Source organism: Gadus macrocephalus, chromosome 20, assembly GCF_031168955.1.
Source record: "Gadus macrocephalus chromosome 20, ASM3116895v1".
NCBI lineage: Eukaryota > Metazoa > Chordata > Actinopteri > Gadiformes > Gadidae > Gadus > Gadus macrocephalus.
Window position 1 is genome coordinate 2,593,569 of NC_082401.1, and position 22,017 is coordinate 2,615,585.

Below are 22,017 nucleotides of genomic sequence, written 5' to 3' on the forward strand. Positions count from 1 at the left end.
CAAATGTGACAATAAAGGTATTTCAACATCAATAACTTTATTTTTTTTCTAACGATAGAAGTGACATGAAACTTAAGGACATTCAGGCGGTAGAGATGAGGCTCTGCTGCTGGACCACAGCCACAGGACAGCCACAGCCAGAGAAGGTGAAACAAACACTAGACCAGTGAACCCCCTCTACTTGAGGGGAGTCAGGAGAACACCACGGAGGTTCAGGAGACTGGTGTCCTCGCTCCTCTGGGACGTTTTATCCCCCCCATACAGACTCAACCACAACATAAATAATAAGCATTGGCCGCGTTACATTCTTTAGCCTCTGAAACACACTGGCCCTGAGACCCCTTGTACTGGCTCTCCCTCAAAGTCCCTTCTGGTGTTGGTACATACAGACTTTTGTTTAATGACATGTTTAATCATTTATTTTAACAAATACAAACATGACGAAGTCTCTCTGGTTAACCAAAAATATACATATATCTAAACTCTTCAGCACTTGGTGGTGGTGGACCTGTCTCCTTTCAGACCGGAGGAGGGCGTTCAGACCGGCTCAATTTGATTGGTTGTTCTAATTTAATATGCGGAAGGAAATGTACCTTGATGCATACAAACAAAGAAATGCTTTCTTGCTAAATGCAATTTAAATGGTTCAATGTTTTTAAATGATTCCAAAGTGCAGTGGAGGGGGATGTGGCGCCTTGCAACCAGCCCCCCCCCCCCCCACCTGTCCCCTATCAGCCGTGAGTGGCCTGTCATCACCTACATCTACAAGACTCCCTTAAAGATTATAAATTGTATTTAGTTATTTTGTCTGTAAAAATACAGGTAATATCTTACAAGTGAGATGGTGATTTTGATTAACATTGAAAAATTCTATGGTCTTATTTTCATGGGATTCTACACTAACCAAAAGCTACTTATGAATATTATATCCCATTTTCCACTAGATGCCATAAACCTCAACTCACCGCAGCGCAGCCCTGGTGTAAAAAAAAACCTTAAGCACATGATTTACTAATAATATAAAAGACAGATCTGAGAATAACACAGAATAAAATAATAATGAAAGATGACTAATCTGAGAATCACACCCCGTCAGCAAGGCACACATCTCACATGGCATCAAGGATTTCAGTCAGAAAACAGGCTGTTCTGCATCGCTGTTGACTAGTCTTGAGGTGGTGAGGATGTGGTGGTGGAGGAGATGAGTAATAGATGGAGGAGGTGGAGGTCAGGAGGAGGAGATTGAGGTCAGGAGGAGGAGGTGGAGGTCAGGAGGAGGAGGTAGAGGTCAGGAGGAGGAGGTGGAGGTCAGGAGGAGGAGGTAGAGGTCATGAGGAGGAGGTAGAGGTCAGGAGGAGGAGGTTGATGTCAGGAGGTGGAGGTCAGGAGGTGGAGGTCAGGAAGAGGAGGTGGAGGTCAGGAGGAGGAGGTCAGGAGGAGGAGGTAGAGGTCATGAGGAGGAGGAGGTCAGGAGGAGGAGGTGGAGGTCAGGAAGAGGAGGTGGAGGTCAGGAGGAGGAGGTAGAGGTCAGGAGGAGGAGGTAGAGGTCAGGAGGAGGAGGAGGTCAGGAGGAGGAGGTGGAGGTCAGGAAGAGGAGGTGGAGGTCAGGAGGAGGAGGTAGAGGTCAGGAGGAGGAGGTAGAGGTCAGGAGGTAGAGGTCAGGAGGAGGTCAGGAGGAGGAGGTCAGGAGAAGGAGGTGGAGGTCAGGAGGGGGTCAGGAGGAGGAAGAGGAGGTCAGGAGGAGGAGGATGAGGTCAGGAGGACGAGGTCAGGAGGAGGAGGTAGAGGTCAGGAGGAGGGGGATGAGGTCAGAAGGGGGTCAGGAGGAGGAGGTGCTCTTGGAGACATAGTCCCAGCTGTCTCTCTTGGCCTCGTCCTTCTGGAACTCTCGCTTAAAGAACTCTGCCTGGAACACAAGATCAGAGTTTAATCTCATCCTGCTCATCCCTAAATAAAATATACCACTCCTGGTGGTATGTTATGTCCCCTTTAATATATATGGGCATAATGTAGCAGGTTATATACTATAAAACCTTCACCAGGCAGTACAGTAACAGGAGGGACTGAATCACTTGAATAATCATTTGTTGTGTATTCATATCATTATGGAAAGAGAATTATGAATGGTTACCTTCCACAGGCAGTAGATGAGCAGAGCCAGTATCAGTAGGCCCAGAACCAGACTGATGATGATGATGAAGAGTTTAACCCTGCCTGATGGCTTCTGGGAGGAATGAGCCTCTAGCACCACCTGCAGGGCGCACACAGAAATATATGTTAGAACCCATCGGAAATTAAGCAAAAACCTACTGCAACCAAAAGTAAACATATAAACCCTCTATACTGCATCAAGAACGACACATATAAACCCTCTGTACTGCATCAAAAACTACACTTCTAAATCCTCTGTACTGCAACCAAAACTACACATATAAACCCTCTGTATTGCAACCAAAAGTACACACATAAACCGTCTGTACTGCAACAAAAACTACACATATAAAACCTCTGCACTGCAACCAAAACGACACATCTAAATCCTCTGTACTGCCACATATAAATCCTCTGTACTGCAACCAAAAGTATGCATTGAAGCTCTCCGTACTTCAACCACTACACATCAAAACTCTCAGTACTGCAGTAAAACAGTCTGTACTGCAGTAAAACTAACAGTACTACTGTAATAAAACGATCTATTATATTCAGTGTATAGTGCTAGTCTAGTGTCTAGTGTATATTAATAATGTAGTGTGTAGAAGGTATGGTTGCCATGGTTACCCGTGCCAGGGCTCGAGGCTGCAGCAAGATGCTTTGATCTCCGTTGCTAGGAGACGTCAAGATGGCCGAACTTTCCAGCAGCATCAAACTATGACGATCCTGCACATATAAATAGATGTACAGAAACATTGACGATGGGGGTTCCTCCGCGTAAAAACAGTCCCAGGTTCAATCCTGCTTGGGATTCAAGAAAATTCAATAATCTCAACTTCTCACCCACTACAGAGACATGTTTCAATCAGTATGGTTTGGATCTGTATGTTGAATCATACAGTCTGTGGTTTACAGTAGCCTACTGTTGTAACATTGTCTGTTGAAACATACAGTCTGTATAATTCAACATAATGACGGATAATTCAACATAATGGAACTGTTTCTGTTCCATTTACAAAATGCCAAATAAAACACGAAAGAAACTGTATTTCGTTATGATACTCGATTAGGAACATCAACGAACACCACTAACCACTCGATGAGTTTCACATTTCTGAAAGAACGAACGTTTAGGGGTGTTTTTAAATGCAAATAGCCAGCCATTGTGAAGCAGGTGAGAGAGACAGGACCAATATTCAAAATTTCGTTGTTAGCCACTCTATTTCATCCTAGACAAACCAGAAAGGGGGCTCAATGTTCAAAATACCGGAATTGTCCTTTAATGTAGCGTCAACATACCGGACTGTGATGCAGGACTGCAGGGTTCAGTCCTATCTCCAGGGCGATGGTGGCCTCGCTGCCCGGCTCCAGGTAACCTAGGTTACACACTAAGCGCTCACACAGCAGGTCACCATGGCTACAGAACTACACAAAAACATACATGCACACACACATTACTATACAACCAAAGTACTTTGTAACCTACTCAATGCATTGAATATCACTATGTATACCCACTATGTACTACGGCCTTCAGGGTACTGACCTGAGCTGGTAACTTGACAGTATACAATAATACTACTACCATACACTGCTACAGCAGCCTGTACTAGCCATATACCTTTCTGATATTAAACAGTACTAACATGAAGTTAGCACGAAAGTGGCTACAAACTAAAGAACTGAAGATTGCCGCGACAAAAGCTCTGGTGTCCAGTTGGTGATTATAACATCGTCACACTTAAGCTATTGCATCACCACACTCCAGTTATAACATCACCACACATCAGTTATAACATAACTTCAGTTATAACATCACCAAACTTAAGTTATAAAATCACACAATTTTTACTTTTTATTTATGAGTATTTTTCCCATTATCCACAAACAGCAAACACACACAGAAAGCAAACACATACAGAAAACAAAACAAGAGGTCATGGGACAATCACTTAATCATGGCAATCTCGCCTATCTCCAAGGCTTAGAAAAAAAACCCGCTCACAGCGCAGTGTCTATGCCAAATCTGTCTGACTAGCTAAATAAACCGACCATTTTCCCCATCGCTTTTCACCCAACTCCTTTTGAAGTCGTATGGAGTAAGTCATTCTTTACAAAAGATGCAACTGCTAACAATGCTAACAAAGAGACCAACAGTAGGAGCATTTTTCTGAAGCCAGCATTTTGTGACGGCCTTTTTACTTGCTGCCAGCAAAATCTTTAAGAGGTATGCATCATCTTTACTTAGCTTATCAGAAAAATAACCAAGATAGAGAGATAAGAACGTTACACTGATATTGAGGCCCAATGTCTTTGTAATAGTCGATGCCACTTCCTTCCAGAAAGGCTGAATAAGTGGGCATGACCAAAAGACATGGGCATGATCGACGAGAGTGTCCCCACAGTCCCTCCAGCAGCCTAGCTGGGTACCAGTTTGTTTAGACTTCTGTTTTGGGGTGATAAAAAAACGAATCAAGTTTTTCCAACAGAAGTCCCTCCAGGTCCGGGAGTTGGTGGAGGAAAACTGTGTTGTCCAGGCATTCAGCCATATGTCTTCAGTTACTACAATGTTCAGTTCTTTTTCCCATCGTTCCTTCACATAGTCTGTTGAGTCCTTGTTCAGAGATATGATTCCGCAATACAACTTGCTTATCAGACCTTTGATGTTTCCAGAATTATATGCATCAATAAATATTTGAACAATAGTTGGTATTTCTCATAAATTAGCACCTCTTATCTTTTTACAAAAATAGTCACGAAGCTGCAAGTATCTGTAAAAGTCTTGTCTGCCCAGCCCGTATGTTTGACATAGGTTGTTAAAGCTTTTAAACTCGCCCTTTTCAGCGGTCTTACAAATAGCAGTAATACCATAATAAACCCACTGTCTATACCTATGATCCTGCAGTGCTGGTATGAAGTCAGGGTCGTAGGCTGGCCATCTTAGCAGTTTAATGTCTCTTTAGAGTTGAAAATATTTTAGGACTTCCGTCCATATCTTTAGTGATAGATTAACCCACTGATCCTCTACTTGTATAATTTTGTTCTCCTTGTCAACAAAGCCAAGCAGTGATTGTATTGGTGAATCTGATATAGATAACTCCATGGTTTTCCATTTGGCAACGTAGGATGGGTTACACCAATACACCAAAGGCCTCAACTGAGCCGACAAATAATATTTTCTTAAGGAAGGGAGGGCCATGCCCCCCCTTTCCTCCGGCAGCTGGAGGGTAGAGAATTTTACCCTTGGTTTCTTTTTATTCCAAATAAATCGAGAAATATGCTTATCCCATTCTCTAAATTGGTTCTGGGGGATTTCTACTGGAAGTGATAAAAAAAGATATAATAATCTGGGAAGAATATTCATTTTAACGGATCTAATTCTACTGCCAAAGTCGAGAGGAAGGAGGGCCCATCTAGTGAGGTCATCATCTATATTATGATTAACTGAATTATAATTAATAACAAATAGCTGTGAGAGATCCTTAGGTAGACGTACTCCAAGGTAATTTATGTGAGTTGAATTCCAATTAAAATTATACCTTGTGATAAAGTCTTGCGTGGGACTATAATTAAATCTCAAGACCTGGGTTTTGTGTACATTAAGAACATAACCTGAATGTGTCCCATATGTTTCTAACATTCTCATTAGTATAGGTAAGCCAGAGCCCGGGTCCAGGATCGTGACCAATACGTCGTCTGCGTAAAGTCCTATTTTGTACGCCTCACTTCCCACAGATATGCCTTTAAATCCGACCTCCTGCCGAATTGCTTGAGCTAGAGGTTCAATAAACAAATTAAATAGACTAGGGCTGGCTGGGCAGCCTTGCCTGCAGCCACGTTGCAAAATTATAGAGTTGGAAAGACTCCCGTTGACTTTTACTCTTGCGGTAGGAGAGGAATAAAGAGCTTGAATACAGCGTATGAAATCTTTGCTAAAGCCAAATCTGTACATCGCTAAATAGAGGAATTCCCTCCCAACCGAATCGAAAGCTTTTTCAGCATCCAAACTGAGGACCATAGAGCTAATATTTTCCTGCCTAACCTGCTGAATGATATGCAATGCTCTCCTTATATTGTCCTGAGTTTGTCTATTTTTTACAAAGCCTGTTTGGTCATCATCTATTAATAGTGGCATTGCCCTTTCCATCCTTTAGGTTAGGATGGTTGCGTAAAGTTTATAGTCTGTGTTTAAAACACTAATAGGTCTGAAACTACTACACTCCATCTTGTCCTTTCCATCCTTAGGGATGACTGATAGAAAGGCCTCGTTCCAAGAAGGGGGAAGAGAGCCTTCTTTTAAGACATAATTAAAACAAGTTACAAGCAAAGGGAGCAGATATTCTTTCATGGATTTGTACCATTCTGGGGGGAAACCATTGGTATCGGGTGATTTGTTAGCATTAAGACTTGTAATAACCTTTTCTATTTCTTCTACTGTTATTGGGGAGTCAAGTTTACCATTAATTTCTTTACCAAGTACAGGAAGGTCTAAGGAGTTTAAAAATGTGAGTATAGTCGTTTCATGACTGTGTTCTTTTTGAGAATATAATAATTAAATAATAATAATACATTTAATTTAAAGGGCGCCTTTCAAGACACCCAAGGTCACCTTACAGTGCATAAAGTTATCATAAATCGTAATTGTGCAAACATTGTGGAAAAATAATAATAATAAATAAATAAATAAATAAAACAAAAACAAGACAAAACAAACAAACAATCAAGACAGTGATCAGTTAGACGTTGTGTGCGAGTTTGAACAGGTGAGTTTTGAGTTGTGACTTGAAGGTTGTAATGGTGTCTGACTGTTTTATGTGTGGGGGGAGGTAGTTCCAGAGCCTGGGTGCTGAACAGCTGAATGACAGAGGTTGAGCGGAGGGAGCGGGAGGGTGTGTATTCTTGGAGGAGGTCGCAGAGGTAACTGGGGGCTAGGTTGTGGAGAGCTTTGTAGGTGAGGAGTAGGGTTTTGTATTGGATGCGGTAGTGTACTGGGAGCCAGTGAAGTTGGATGAGGACAGGGGTGATGTGGTCAGATGATTTGGTGCGGGTGATGATCCGGGCGGCTGAGTTCTGAATGATCTGCAGTCTGTTGATGAGTTTGGTGGGGAGTCCGGTGAGTAGGGCGTTGCAGTAGTCTATGCGTGATGTGACAAATGAGTGAACTAGGATTTCAGTGCTGGATTGGGTCAGTGATGGGCGGAGTCTGGCGATGTTGCGGAGGTGGAAGAATGCAGTCCGGGTGATGTTGTGAATATGGGGTGAGAATGAGAGGGTGTTGTCCAGGATGACGCCGAGGCTCTTGACTTTGGAGGAGAAGGGTACTGGGAATCCATCGATGATTATGAGTGGAGCTGGGGTGTGTTGTGATTTGGTGAGGGTGGATTTGGAGCCGATGAGCAGGGCCTCGGTCTTGTTTCCATTGAGTTTCAGGAAGTTCCTGCTCAACCAGCTCCGGATCTCTTCCAGGCACGTGATGAGGGAGGTGGGGGGGATGGCAGCGGTTGGTTTGGTGGAGATGTAGACCTGTGTGTCGTCAGCGTAGCAGTGAAAATGGACCCCATGGTGACGGAGGAGTGTGCCCAGCGGGAGGAGGTAAGTGGTGAACAGGAGTGGACCCAAGACTGACCCCTGGGGGACTCCCAGTGAGACACCTGAACACCCAGACTTGTGGTTGCTTAGTTGAACAAATTGTTGACGGCCGGTGAGGTAGGATGTAAACCAGGAGAGTGCAGCACCAGTGATCCCAATGCCAGTCAGGCGGTCCAGGAGCAGAGGGTGGGAGATGGTGTCGAATGCTGCCCTGAGATCGAGGAGGATGAGAATGGTGAGTAATCCAGAGTCGGCTGCACGGAGGAGGTCGTTAGTGATTTTGACTAGGGCTGTTTCAGTGCTGTGTTTTGGACGGAAGCCAGATTGGAACGGTTCGTTGAGATTGTTTGTGTCAAGGTGGGACTGTAGTTGTGCGGCAACCACCCTTTCAAGTGTTTTGGTGATGAAAGGGAGATTGGAGATGGGCCGGTAATGGTCAAGGTCAGTTGGGTCAGCACCAGGTTTTTTCAGGATGGGAGTGATGGCAGCCAGCTTGAGAGTGGGGGGTACGGTACCAGTAGTGAGGGAGGAGTTAATTATGTTGGTGATCATGGGGGAGATGGACGGTAGACATGCTTTGACAAGGGAGGTGGGAAGAGGATCGAGCTGACAGGTGGTGGTTTTGGCTTTGCGGATGAGTTCTGAAACGGTCTGTTCTGTTACTGGGGTGAAGTCAGAGAGGGAGCTGATGAGAGGTTGGCCAGAGGTGATCATCCAGGGTGGATCATCAGAGGGGGTGCGAGATGAGGCCAGTTGTTGGTGAATGGTGTTGATTTTAGAGCTGAAGAAGTCCAGGAACGCAGTGCATTGGGTGTTGGAAATGTCTGGAGGGAGGGTTTTAGGAGGCTGAAGTAAGTGGCTGACTGTTGAGAAGAGGACTCTGCTGTTGCCTGTACCATTGTTGAAGAGGTTGGAGTAGTATGAGGTTTTGGCAGTGGTGAGGGCATTCTTGTAGTGATGGAGGTGGTCCGAATACATTTGTTGGTGCACAGTGAGTTGAGTCTTATTGTAGTCGCTCCAGTCGACGACCAGTAGCTTTGAGCTGGCGCAGATGAGGAGTGAACCAGGGAGCAGTGTGGGTGAATGAGACTGAGCGGGTTTTCAGGGGGGCCAGGGTGGTGAGGGAAGAGGAGAGGCAGTTATTGTAGTGAGTCACCAGGTCAGTCAGGGAGGAAGCTGGGGGAGGGTTGGGGTAGGAGCTGATCAGGTTCTGTGGTGTTGATATGTTTGATGTTTCTGAAGGAGATGGTCCGTTGTTCCTTGGTTTTGTGTAGTTGGGTATGAATGTCAAAAAGTACAGCTTTGTGGTCGGAGATGGGGAAATCAATGACATCAAGATTAGTGGGAGTGATGTCAGTGCAGCAGATTAAATCCAGAATGTGACCTTTGTTATGGGTTGGGAGGGTGACATTTTGTGTGATGCCAAGACAGTCCAGAAGTGATGTGAAGTCATTAGCAAAAGTACAGGATGGGTTGTCAATGTGGATGTTGAAATCACCAAGGAGGATAACAGTGGGGGACATTGCACATACAGATGTAAGAAGTGATGAGAATTCATTGAGGAAAACAGCAGAGGGTTTTGGTGGTCTGTAAATGGTGACAATGATAGTGGGTTTGGGGCCTGTGAGTTTTACAGCTACATATTCAAAGGAGGAGTGATGGGGGACTGTGACAGTGGTGACTTTGATTTTATCATGGTGGAGGAGAGCGAGGCCACCCCCCCTCCAATTAACCCGGGGTTTACTAATAAAATAAAAACCTGGTGGGACAGCTTCATTTAGATGGGAGAAGTCATTTGGTTGTTGCCAGGTCTCAGTGAGGCAGAGAATGTCTAGGCTCTGGTCAACAATAAAGTCATTTATCAAAAGGGCCTTATTACTGAGGGATCTGGTGGAGGGGGGCGGGGCCCAGTGGTCCAGAAGGAGCGGATGTTTTTGTTGCTGTTGTGAGTGTACTGAAAATTCCGTCCAGAGCCTCGTGGATGTATTTTGGTCGTTTGAGAATGTCATGGTGGGATGCAAGCTGAGGTGGGGGGGTCCTTGAGAAGATCCGGAGACGTAACATCTCCGTTACCGAGTAACGGAGCGGCAGAGATGCGCTCGTGACGTGAGAGTCAAACATACCGCAATCCAGAGGAACAGGTTAAAAATCCACAGGCTGTGAAGTCGGCAGCGGCGTAAGCCAGCGGTAGATCCAGGCGATTATGGTGAAGCCACAGAGCCAGCACAGCGGAGGCAGAGGAGCTTGCCGGTTGTAGCTAAGCTGGAGACGGGGAAGCCATTTGGACGGCGCCGGGGGTTAGCAGCAGTCTAGCCGGCCAGCAGGTGAACACTGTCGGGTAGCGGTGTAGGAGGGAGGTGGCGTCCCCCGCGATTGACAGCAATCCGCGGACGCAGGTAAGCGTCCAGGAGAGCTGGCAGGGTGGCAGCGGACCGGTGTGTCACAGTTGGTGTGTCATCCACCAACTGTCAAACAGCCGGCAGCCAGCTAATCAATGGCCCAGCGCTGCAGGCAGGTCCCGGACAGCTGACAGCAGTGGCACGGACAGGTAGCATCCAGCTGGTCACCAGCTGGTTAGCTAGCGTCCAGTTTCCAGGGGTAGAAAGGGAGAATTGTAGTCCGATCCGAGGTCCAGAAGGGTTTCAGACAGTAGGGGTTGAAAGTAAGCAAAAGAAAACTAATAAAAAATTAAAAGACTAGTAAGATAAAGAAAAAGAAAATCGCGAAAAAATAATGTTCAGAATGATGTTCAGAGCGAGAAGCGGCAACCGGTGAGCAGCAGCGTTCAAAAGGCAACAGCGTCCACCAACTGTCAAGCAACTGTACGACTCCACATATAAATAACGTAAAAATAAAGAAAACTGGCGTACTTACAATAGCGAAAAGTGACTATATATAACTAGTAAACTTAGCTAAACTACTAAAGACCAAAAAAAACAACAAAATGTTCAATGCATTCGTGAGAAATATTAAAAATACTGAATAAAAACAAGCTATACAGAGCGGCGTTAGACTCGCCAGCGTCCCCGTTACTAGGCAACATATAAAGATGTATAATCATTTTCAAATGCCATTTGTATACCATCGGTAGTAATCTTTTTTGTCACAGGGTCTCTAATCTTGTGGATGGTATTTTCCGCTTGTTCCTTTCTAAGCCTCCAAGCTAACAGCTTTGTTGCTTTAGGGCCTGACTCGTAGTATCTTTGCTTCATGAATCTAATATTTTTTTCAACTTCCTCGCTTAATATTTGATCTATTTCCTGCTTTACATTTCTGATTTTATTAATGATACTGGCCTCTTTATTGACAATTTGCGTTCGCTCTAAATCTATTAATTCTTCCTGCAGTTTTGATAATTTTCTTGCTTTCATCTTTTTCAACATTGATGTCCTGGCTATGATTTTCCCCCTGAGAACGGCTTTAGCTGCATCCCATAAAATACTAGGACTCACATCTCCGGTGTCATTATCCTGTAAATATGAGTTTAAATCAGACACTATTGAATTCCTAAAAGCAGGGTCATTCAACGTACCGGTATTGAGTCGCCACAGTGTTTAGCGCTGTCTACTGTCTAAATGTAACGTCAGATAAATTCCAGAGTGGTCCGAGAGGTCTCTCGGGCCCATTCTACAATCCCTTACTCTATGTAAATCCCCACCATACATAAAGCAATAGTCGATTCTAGAGTGAACCGAGTGTCGCGCAGAATAAAAAGTGTAGCCTGGGACTGATCCATGCACAAACCGCCATACATCATTCAGTCCAAGGTCTTCTAGTACTTTATATATATATTTCTCAGTAGCGTTATTTTTCCTCAATCTATTCGTTGTATCTATTAGGGGTTTAAGTAGCATGTTAAAGTCTCCGGCACATATTAGAGTGCCATATGTTTCAGAGGCTATCAAATCAAACACCTTTCCGAAAAATGATTTATCACTCCCAGGGGGGGGCATATACATTAAAGAGAGTCACTTCTTTTTGATCTATTTTTCCTTTAATGAGAATGAATCTACCATCTTTATCACTTATTTGGGATATACGTTTGAATCTAGTCAAATTTGAAATTAGTACGGCAACTCCCCTCCGTTTTCCATTTTTAAATGATGAGTAAAAATAATTCCTAAAGCCCATTTTTTTTAGTTTTTCATGTTCAGGGCCAGAAAGGTGAGTTTCTTGCCAAAATGCTATGTTTACCTTCTCCTTTTTCAATTTAGTTATCATTTTGCTTCTTTTGATCGGATTATTCAGCCCATTGACATTCAGTGACAGTATGTTATAGTGTTGGTACTGCATTATGTATATTCATGAGCAATTGTACTTAAAATATCCCAGACCTCAAAACACAGAACAAGAGAACCAGAACTATAAAATAAAGTGGAACAAGAGAACTAGAACTATAAAACAGAACATCAAACTGAGCTTCCAACAAGCAAGGTGACATGTCGCCTCGACAGTGAGGGGAGCAGGCCACAAAGTGGGGCCCCTCTGTAGCAAAGAAAAAAAAGAAGGAAGAAAGTCTCGTGGCTCTCGTGGCTGTCTGTGCGCACCGTAGGTATCAGCCTTATAGTACAGTGTATTTGTTAAGTCAAAAGAAAGTATCGGACAGGGGTTTTAACGTTATTAATCCTTATAGAGGGTGGCCTTCATCCTCTTCGAGAGTATTTATTTATTTAATAAAAACCAAAAAAAAGAGAGCAGGACTCTGCAAATAAAAAATATGAGAGAGAGTGACTTGTCTCACCGTCCGATCTGATAATGAAAAAAAATTGGGATTTTAACCATTCACCCTTCCTCCTCTGCTGGTCCCGATTCCGTCCTGCGGTACTCCCTTAGTTTTTCCCGGATCTGCCTCTGGTATCGGTCCTTGTCTCTGCCGCAGCGGGTCTCTGTTGTTTCCCACGGGAGGAGCTGGGCCAGTGTTTCCTCCGTAACACCTGCACCCTTGGTCCCGCGAGTAACTTCACCCACGGTAAATCCCCGCTTGCGCAGATCCTCCGCAGCATGAGTCGCAGTGTTGTACATGACGATGCCCGTTGCAAGGGAGACGTGCATCCTGGTTAATGGTGTCTGAAAGCGTATTCCCCGCTCCTTCAACGCCTTCTTCACGGGTGTATATTCCTTCCGCTTGTTTTGCACATCTGTCGCATAATCATGGTCAAAAAACACTCGTTTGTTTTGGACACACAGTTCCTTTTTCCAAGCTGCATTGAGAACCTTCTCCTTCACTGAAAACCGGAGGAACCGAACCACTATCGAGCGTGGAGGGGCACTTGCAGGAGGTTTTGGTGCCAGAGCGCGATGAGCGCGCTCTGGCACCCAGGTCACGGCCCCTATCCAAGGGCAGACTGTCTCCGAGTTCAGTCTTAATCAGGTTTTCAACAAAGGTTACAGCGGATGTACCCTCGGCGTCCTCCGGGACGCCATATATCCTAACGTTGTTGCGCCTGGAGCGACCCTCCAAATCAGACACTTTATCCCGCAGAGCTCGTTGATCACAAAGCAGTTGGTTGAGGGCGTCCTTCAATCCAATGTTCCATCTTTCCATATCGGCCATGCTTTCCTCCATCTCATCAATGCGTTTCACCGCGCCCTCAATCTGACCCGCCGTATCTTGCATTTTCCGGTCCATTTCTGTTGAAAATTCCTCCATTTGTTTTTTATTGTCCTCCCGAAAACTGGCATGAAAGTAGGAGAGGTCTTTTTTCAATTCGGCTCGGAACGCTGCCATCCCCGCGGTCATAACTTCGCTCACGGCTACACGGATTAGGTCCAAAGTATCACCTTCTCCGGGGTCGCCATCTTGACCTGCTGAAGTTTCGCTAGCCGCATCTCCTTTGTCGATTTGCCGATCGGTGTTGTACCGAAACCCATATCCGCCTTTCTTGCTTTTATCCCCATCCATTGTTATTCAGTGTGTATCAATTTGAATGAACAAAAACGCTTCAATTAGGGGGAATTTAAAGGCTGGTACCGGAGCTCTGTTTCTAAGCTGTCATGCAGTTTCGCGCGCCACCGGAAGAACCAATCACCACACTCTTGTTATAACAGCACTTCATTTATAACATCACTCCGGTTATTATAACATCACTTCAGTTATAATTTATAACTGAAGTGATGTTTTAACTTATAACATCACCACACCTCAGTTATAACACCACCTCAATTATAACATTACTTCAGTTATAACGTCACAACACTTATAACATAGTTATAACATATAACATAATGTATGTGTGTGTGTGTTGTGTGACTGTGTCTTGGTGTTGTGTGACTGTGAGTCTGGCTGTTGTGTGACTGTGTGTCTGGGTGTTGTGTGACTGTGTGTCTGGATGATATGACTCTGTGTGTGTGTGTGTGTGTGTGTGTGTGTGTGTGTGTGTGTGTGTGTGTGTGTGTGTGTGTGTGTGTGCATGAGTGAGTGTGTGTGTGTATGTGCGTGCGGGTGTGTGTGTGTGTGTGTACCATTGTCCGGGAGGAAAAGGATGAGAAGAAGAGGAAGAGGTGTCTGATGAAGGAGAGCTGAGGGACATCACAGTCCTCCAGCGCTGAAGACCCTCCTAATGCCTCCTCTCCACGACCACACCAGCCCTGAGACACCTGAGTCAGGATATAGGATTACAGAACTTCAGAAATATCTAATACGACCTCCCACCAGTTCCCCTACCAGTTCCCCTCCCAGCTGGACCTGTTCAGAGACTTGTTGAGACAATTCTGATGTTTGGTGCCTTGATGGTCAGAGGAAGCTTCAAAGGTCTGAGCGGCCAGCCGTGTATCAGTGAGCTAATGTTAATAAGGGTGGGGGTGTGGCCCTCACACTAAGATGTTAGTGTGAGATCAGAAGAACCCCTTAAGAGACTTTCAAGGAAACAGGAAATGTGCAGGGGAGGTAACCCAACATCCTCATGAACCCCTGACCAGCCTGTCAGGATACTACACACTTATAATTTGTTTTACGTCCTTGCACCTAAAAATAGTACTTAGCATAGCATTTTATCCTATCTATCTTTGTTGTATAAGGGAAATGGGTTAACCTAGCGATTGTAAATGCTTGACACTTGGTTCTATGGACATCCTTAATGTACCGACTGCGATATATTGTTCCTCTTCTTCTGACAAACTTACTTATGTAATTCGCTTTGGATAAAAGCGTCTGCAGACACACACACACACACACACACACATACACAGACAGACAGAAAGTGAGACAGACAGACACACACAGAGAGACAGACACACACACAAACACAGAGGGACAGACAGACACTCAGACAGAAACACACAGGCACACACACACAGAAAGACACAACAACACACAGAAACACAAAACAATACACAGACCCATACAACAGAAAGACACACAGACACAGACACATAACATTAATCCCAATATGAAATGTAACCGCAAGCCGTGTCCGAGCAAAATGAACAGTCAAGAACACACTAATTGAAGATATATATGGAAGATATATAAATATGACATATAATTATGAAGGAAAGATGTTGATGAGAATGTTCCCCCTAATGCCATGCTGTGTCTCGGCTTTCAGGTGAGTGGGCTGCAGAGCAATGGCCAAATGTCATGTTCAGCTTGTTCATAATGCTCTAATCGGGATTCAAACTCTCAAACTAAGGATCACCAGTACAAGGCATTATCACATTGAGCCACTGACAAACCTGAACTGTAGCTTCATCACATGGTTAAAATTTCTATTGAAAAGCACACAACATCAAGAAAACTCCAAGCACACATTTCTGAAGTGAATTAAGGGCTTTCTTAAAAGCAAATACCTGAAAAATCTTTGAAATTCTGGAGAAATTAAACATTTGTAGTCAAGAACACTAACGGAAGAAATACAAATATTAAAGAGTCAATTATTGAGGAAAAATGTTTAACGAACAAGTTCCCTTTAATGCCATACTGTGTCTTGCCAGTCAGATTCTTGGAAACTAATGAGCCGGAATGTTGATTGCCTGATGAATTTCAGGTGCTGTTCAATGTTGTGCCCCTTAAATGAGTGGCAATGACAGAATGTCATATTCAGCTTGTTCAAAATGCTCTAATCGGGATTTGAACTCTCAACCTAAGGATCAGCAGTACAAGGCATTATCCCGTTGAGCCTCTGACATTCCTGAACTGCATGAAGCTGCATGAACATGAAGAAAACTCCAAGCACACATTTCACAAGGCAATTATGGGCTTTCTTAAAAGGGTACAGATCTGAAAATATGCACTGTTAATGGTTTATTGGTAGTGGGGGGTATTGTTATCCACCTAATGATAGTCGTATTTTCTTTTTAACAAAATGGTCAACAAAATAAGAAAAATAGGGTAACTGCTCCGAATTTATTTGCCAATATTTCTTAAATGGAACTAAATAAAACAACTGTTTGATAACTTTTGTGAGGCTTGGTCTAAAGATTTTATGTGGCGATTTTGATGAATTTTTGATCATTTTTGTAGCCTGTGAATAGGGATGGGAATTGATAAGAATTTCATGATTCCGATTCCGATTCTGCTTATCGATCCGAATCCTTATAGATTATCTTATCGATTCTCATTGGGTGCGAAAATAAGTACAAATGTGTTTGTTTGTATTAAATCTCTTTAATATCTGATCAGAAGTGCGTCCAGTATTAGGAAATTGTACATTTTCACATCAATTGGTCTAGACAAAAAAATAAAAATTTTAAGCCCAAATTCCATCATTATGTGCCATAAAACTAAAAACACAGACTGAAAACAGTCAAGTAAGAGCTTGTGCCTTTTGGAATACTAACAGTGCTCATTTGCATTCAACTTGTAACAAAATTCAACTGACATAAACAAAATAAATAAGTCTTCTGTAAAGATAACAACACAACTAACAAACTAACTCATGACGCATTTGCCTTGACCGGAACCGATAAGCGGAATCGTTAAGCAGGCTTGATAATGATTCCAAGGAATCGGTTTACTCGGAACCGGTTCTCGATTCCCATCCCTACCTCTTTTCATCATGTTTGGATTTCTACGAAATTGTGGGAACATAAACATTTGTAGGGCATAAGACCAGGGGGTATAATGATGCATCTGATTCTAGAGATTCATATGTTGAGTCCAGGTCAATCTGGTCTGAGAAATAAGCCTAATTCGTGATTTTTTACAATGGCGCCACCTTTGAGTGCAATACCCAATTTGGGTTTATGGGTAGTGGGGGTTATTGGTAACCATACCTGAACATTTCAAGAGTTTTTGACTCACGGTATAGGCTGCAGTATGACTTTTACAGAATTTGAGGGAAAAGAAAGAATGTTACAGAAACAATAGGGGACCAAGCAGCTCCGCCGCACGGATCCCTAATAATGAAAATATAGACGATATAGACTATAATCCTATTAATCCTATAATTAATCATGGTAATATTGTAGATCATAACCAACCTGCCAGTCTACCAGCTGTAGCAGTCTGTAGCGATGAGGTGAGACAGTTTTAGGAAGATCCACCTCCACCACCGTCCCTACTGACCTACTGGGACCCACATTCAACACCTACACAACCCCACACACACACACACACACACACACACACACACACACACACACACACACACACACACACACACACACACACACACACACACACACACACACACACACACACATTGTTCGTATGTGTACAGTTACATGATATTATCTTATAATAAGGTAATGTTATTGTATTCATTATATTATCTTATAATAAGGTAATGTTAATGTATTAATTATATTACCTTAATGACATGTAATGTTATTGTGTTAATAATATTTTCTTATAGATGCAAGTTATGTTATTGTATCATGTTAATGTATGAATATTATTATCTTATCAACATGCAATGTCAATGTATTATATTATTTTCTTATTGATGTGTAATGTTATTGTATTCATATTACTACCTTGTACGTGTAGTTGAAGGATTCAGAAAAACACTTGACTTGTGAGGTCTCCCGGTTCCCAAACACAAAGGATGTGGGCGATACAAAACTAGAGAGAGATAGAGCGACCGTTAGAGACAGACAGCTAGAGAGACAGAACGTTGGAGAGAGAGAGAGACCGTTACTGTGCGTTCACAGCAATAGCGAATTGAGCTACCAAATCACCGGAAGTCATTCACTTTCTATGGGCAAGAGCGACCAAAGCGACACAAGCGTCAAACACTACCAGCGGCAAAAGGTGAGCGACCAGAGCGACCCAAAAAAGTTAAGACGCAGTGGCGGCTCGCCCATAGAGGGCGCTGGGGCGCCGCCCTCCCGCTGACCGGCCATCTTTTCTTTTTTAAATATATTTATATATATATCATTTTGAGAATTAATCTATTTTAATTGCATTCGAATAATGCATTTAATTTAGAATATCTTTAGAATCCCCCATAATTAAATCTTCATTCACTGACATGTTCAACGTTCATTTTGGTGAAGCAGATGTCTTCCGTGGGGCGCTTTTCGCTCAGCCCCACATGCCTGAATTATTAGCCAATGGTTCCCCCATTGCTAGGGAGAAAAGTACATAATTTCGCCAATCAGCGTCGTCGAATTGTATGGCTTTGGGGCGCTCAAGATATAGCCCCAAGCGCAGTGCACCGTCCACTGTGCGTAACCACGCATTTGCCATTACCTCAGAGATCAGCAAGATGGCGACTTTGAGTACTGCTTCCACTGTTTCCCTGTGAGTTCAGCTAGCCCCAAATTCAGTTAAGTCTTTGCTTATGAAACCCTTCGAAAGAAGAACATTTGCAGAAAAATTGCAAGCAAAAGAACTCGGAGCAGAAAAGCCAGAAGTGAACGTAACCCAACAAGCAAGAGAAAAGGATAGAGACTACAAGAGAAGTTTTTCCAGAGTTTGGTTCAGGCTTGGCTAACTAGCTGTGGGTATGCCAATGCAATTTTTTGCTTTCCTTGTATACTTTTTAAAACAAGTGCGTGTGATAGTTCGTGGACACAGACCTGACGTAAGAGGAATGACACATTCTGTCAGAACGGATAAAAAAAACACAAGCGAGCAAGCGTGCATATGAACAACCGTGTGAAGCTAGCCATGCTAGAGGTAAGCAACTTCTATTTATTCAATTAGCCTATATGTATTTCCCTTGAGATGGACACTGGTTGCAGACCCTCACAACCTCCCCCCACCCCGTACTGTATATAGTTCTCTGCAAACCTATGGTGGGACCAGGCCTTCATTGTGCATATTGTATATAGTCCTCTGCAAACCTATTCAGTGTACATACTGTATATAGTTCTCTGCAAACATGGTGGCATCAGGCCTTCAGTGTGCATATTGCATATAGTCCTCTGTAAACGTATTCAGTGTACATACTGTATATAGTTCTCGGCAAACCTATGGTTGCTTCAGGCCTTTAGTGTTCATATTGTATATAGTCCTCTGCAAACCTTTGGTGGCATCTGGCCTTCAGTGTGCATATTGTACTGTATGTAGTCCTCTGCAAACCTATGTTGGCATCATGCCTGAAGTGTGTCTTCAACAACCACACACAAAAGTTTGCACATTTACATGAATTTTGTGGAATTCATATTTCATTGTATTTGTCTAAATGCATACTAATGCAGACTGTAGATATATTTATGAGTGACGTTTACCAACACAATGGCTTGGCCGTAACACACTCACCCATTATCTCTATCTCTCTCTCTCTCACTCACACAGAGAGAGAGAGAGAGAGAGAGAGAGAATGTTACCTTGTGCGTAATTCAAAGTTATTGTTGATGTATCTGCACTCTTAATGTTGCTGATTTCTACAAGGCAAAAAATGTACTTAAAACTTAGTTCCCTGGCCCCATTCGTCTTTGTAAGTTAATGTTCTTTTTTTGCCTTTACTATTTTGTCAGAATGCACCAGAATGCTTCGTTTGTTTGTGAAAATCACAAAAAAATCTTGTGGGGGAGGATGCCCCAGACCCCCCTTTTTGGGTTTGGAATGCAAACGTTCAGCCCCCCCTCAAATAAATTCCACCAGCCGCCACTGTTAAGATGGCTGAACTTTATTACTATGACAGGTTTCAGCGGCCAGACACTTACAGCCAATCTATGGAGCCAGTTTCCTGCCATAATTCAAACCTGAAAAAAAAAGTTTCAAAGGCTTGTAAATCTGGGTTTGAAAACTCAACACCTTGTAAAAAAGGTTTTACAACACTGAAAAAAGAGATTATAATCTGAAAAAAATTCAAACAAAAATTCAAACATCTGTAAACATGATTTTGTGTTCTATTTTATCTTCTTCATCATTTTCACCAACACATTTTCAAAGTATTATTTTTTTCACAAACATGTTTTCAAAGTTCAAACAATTTCACCAGCGCATTTTCAGAGTTTCAAATCTGGCACTGTTCTAACAGTGTATTTCATTGTTTCCCGGTTTTGAAACCTTGTAAATGGGATTCTGCAAACAGTTGTTCATACATTGAGAAATAAGTTTTGAAAAGTTGAATATTTATTTTTTTAAAACTTGTAAAGGTGTACGTTTATGCCATTGCAATGTATTTTTTCAGAACTGACTTTTCAGCACTGACTTTTCAGAGATTTGACCACACAGGCGCAAGCTTTGAGTCACGTGAATATTGGCAGTGTTCTGTCGCACATTCGTTTTGAAACTCCTGACAGTCAAAGTCTGAAGAAAAAAAAAAACGTTCCTGGGGGCGGGACCATTTAGCTCTAAACCTATTGGTTGCTCTCGGCTGACGTACATTCCAATCACATGTGCCGTTCACCGGGCTGTGCGTGATTGACAGTGCTCTGCCGATGAAAAGAATGTGATTGGAATGTACGTCAGCTGAGAGCAACCAATAGGTTTAGAGCTAAATGGTCCCGCCCCCAGGAACATATTTTTTTTCTTCAGACTTTGGCCACGTTTATACGTAGCAGGGTATTTATAGAAACTAATATTTCCCCCCCTCCGTTTTAAAAAATAACATTGTGCACACAACATAGTTTTCAAAAAAGTTGTGGTTTACATCAAAACGCATAAATACGCCGTTGAGCGCAATTAAAGCCATGCAAGCCAATCAGAATCTGCAGAATCAACAACAACGAATAACACGAGCGTCTTCCTGTAACAAAAAAACTGTGAACATAGGGCGCTCATATGTCGTTAAGCATTTCCTGGCGCATAATGTGACGCTTCAGAACCTAAAACCCCGTTTCCCCCCGTAAGACACGACAACACATAACCGGCGTTTTCAGAAATCTCCACTTTGGCCAGAGTTTTTAGAAATGATCGTTTTCTGTGACAAAAACTGCGTTTTCGTGTAGACGAGAGGCCAAACCGCGTGGAAATATCTGCGTTTTCCCTTCGTGTAAACGGGGCCTTTGACTGTCAGGAGTTTCAAAACTAATGCGCGACAGAACACTGCCAATATTCACGTGACTCAAAGCTTGCGCCTGTGTGGTCAAATCTCTGAAAAGTCAGTGCTGAAAAGTCAGTTCTGAAAAAATACATTGCAATGGCGTAAACGTACACCTTTACAAGTTTTTAAAAATAAATATTCAACCTTTCAAAACGTATTTCTCAATATATGAACACCTGTTTGCAGAATCCCATTTACAAGGTTTCAAAACCGGGAAACAATGAAATACACTGTTAGACCAGTGCCAGATTTGAAACTCTGCAAATGCGCAGGTGAAATTGTTTGAACTTTGAAAACATGTTTTTGAAAAAAAAAATACTTAGAAAATGTGTTGGTGAAAATTATGAAGAAGATCAAATAGAACACAAAATAATGTTTACACATGTTTGAATTTTTGTTTGAATTTTTTTCAGGTTATAATCTCTTTTTTCAGTGTTGCAAAACCTTTTTTACAAGGTGTTGAGTTTTCTCAGTTTTCTCTGGCCTGGGCACATTTTAATTTTCTAATTATAATTATATTCTTAATTTTTACTGAATTTGTTTTTTAATACTGAAAAAAAAACAAAAAAAAAACGGTGTAGCCGGTGTGCAACACCGAGTAAACGGTGTTGGCCTCAACACCGGTAACACCGGTAATACCGTATACCGCGGCAACCCTACTCCATACCAATCGTAATGTTCCCAGGGAACTCCGAACACCGGCACTTTGGTTCCTATCTATTGTTTTGGTTCCTACTGAAAAATTAATCGCGGCTGTAACTGGGCACCCGGTGTTTTACGATCCGAGCCTTTTTCATTTCAGAGATCGCAATGAAAAGGCTCTGGCCTGGGCACATTTTAAATTTCTTAATTATAATTATATTATTCATTTTTACTGAATTTGTTTTTTATTACTGAA

General features: G+C 42.8%; 1 protein-coding gene across 1 annotated transcript in view; it reads right to left on the minus strand.

The window, feature by feature from the left end:
- Window positions 1–28: 28 nt before the first annotated feature.
- The window catches only part of itga4 (integrin alpha 4), a 135,275-nt gene continuing 113,286 nt past the window's right edge, over window positions 29–22,017 (minus strand). Inside the window, exons 23-29 of the mRNA XM_060040504.1 lie at window positions 17,656–17,743; window positions 17,161–17,268; window positions 14,203–14,337; window positions 3,451–3,576; window positions 2,779–2,877; window positions 2,132–2,251; window positions 29–1,906 (exon numbers count right to left, since the gene is read on the minus strand). Of these exons, the coding sequence (XP_059896487.1) occupies window positions 1,820–1,906; window positions 2,132–2,251; window positions 2,779–2,877; window positions 3,451–3,576; window positions 14,203–14,337; window positions 17,161–17,268; window positions 17,656–17,743 (763 nt within the window). The 3' untranslated portion in view covers window positions 29–1,819. The remainder of the gene's footprint in view (window positions 1,907–2,131; window positions 2,252–2,778; window positions 2,878–3,450; window positions 3,577–14,202; window positions 14,338–17,160; window positions 17,269–17,655; window positions 17,744–22,017) is intronic.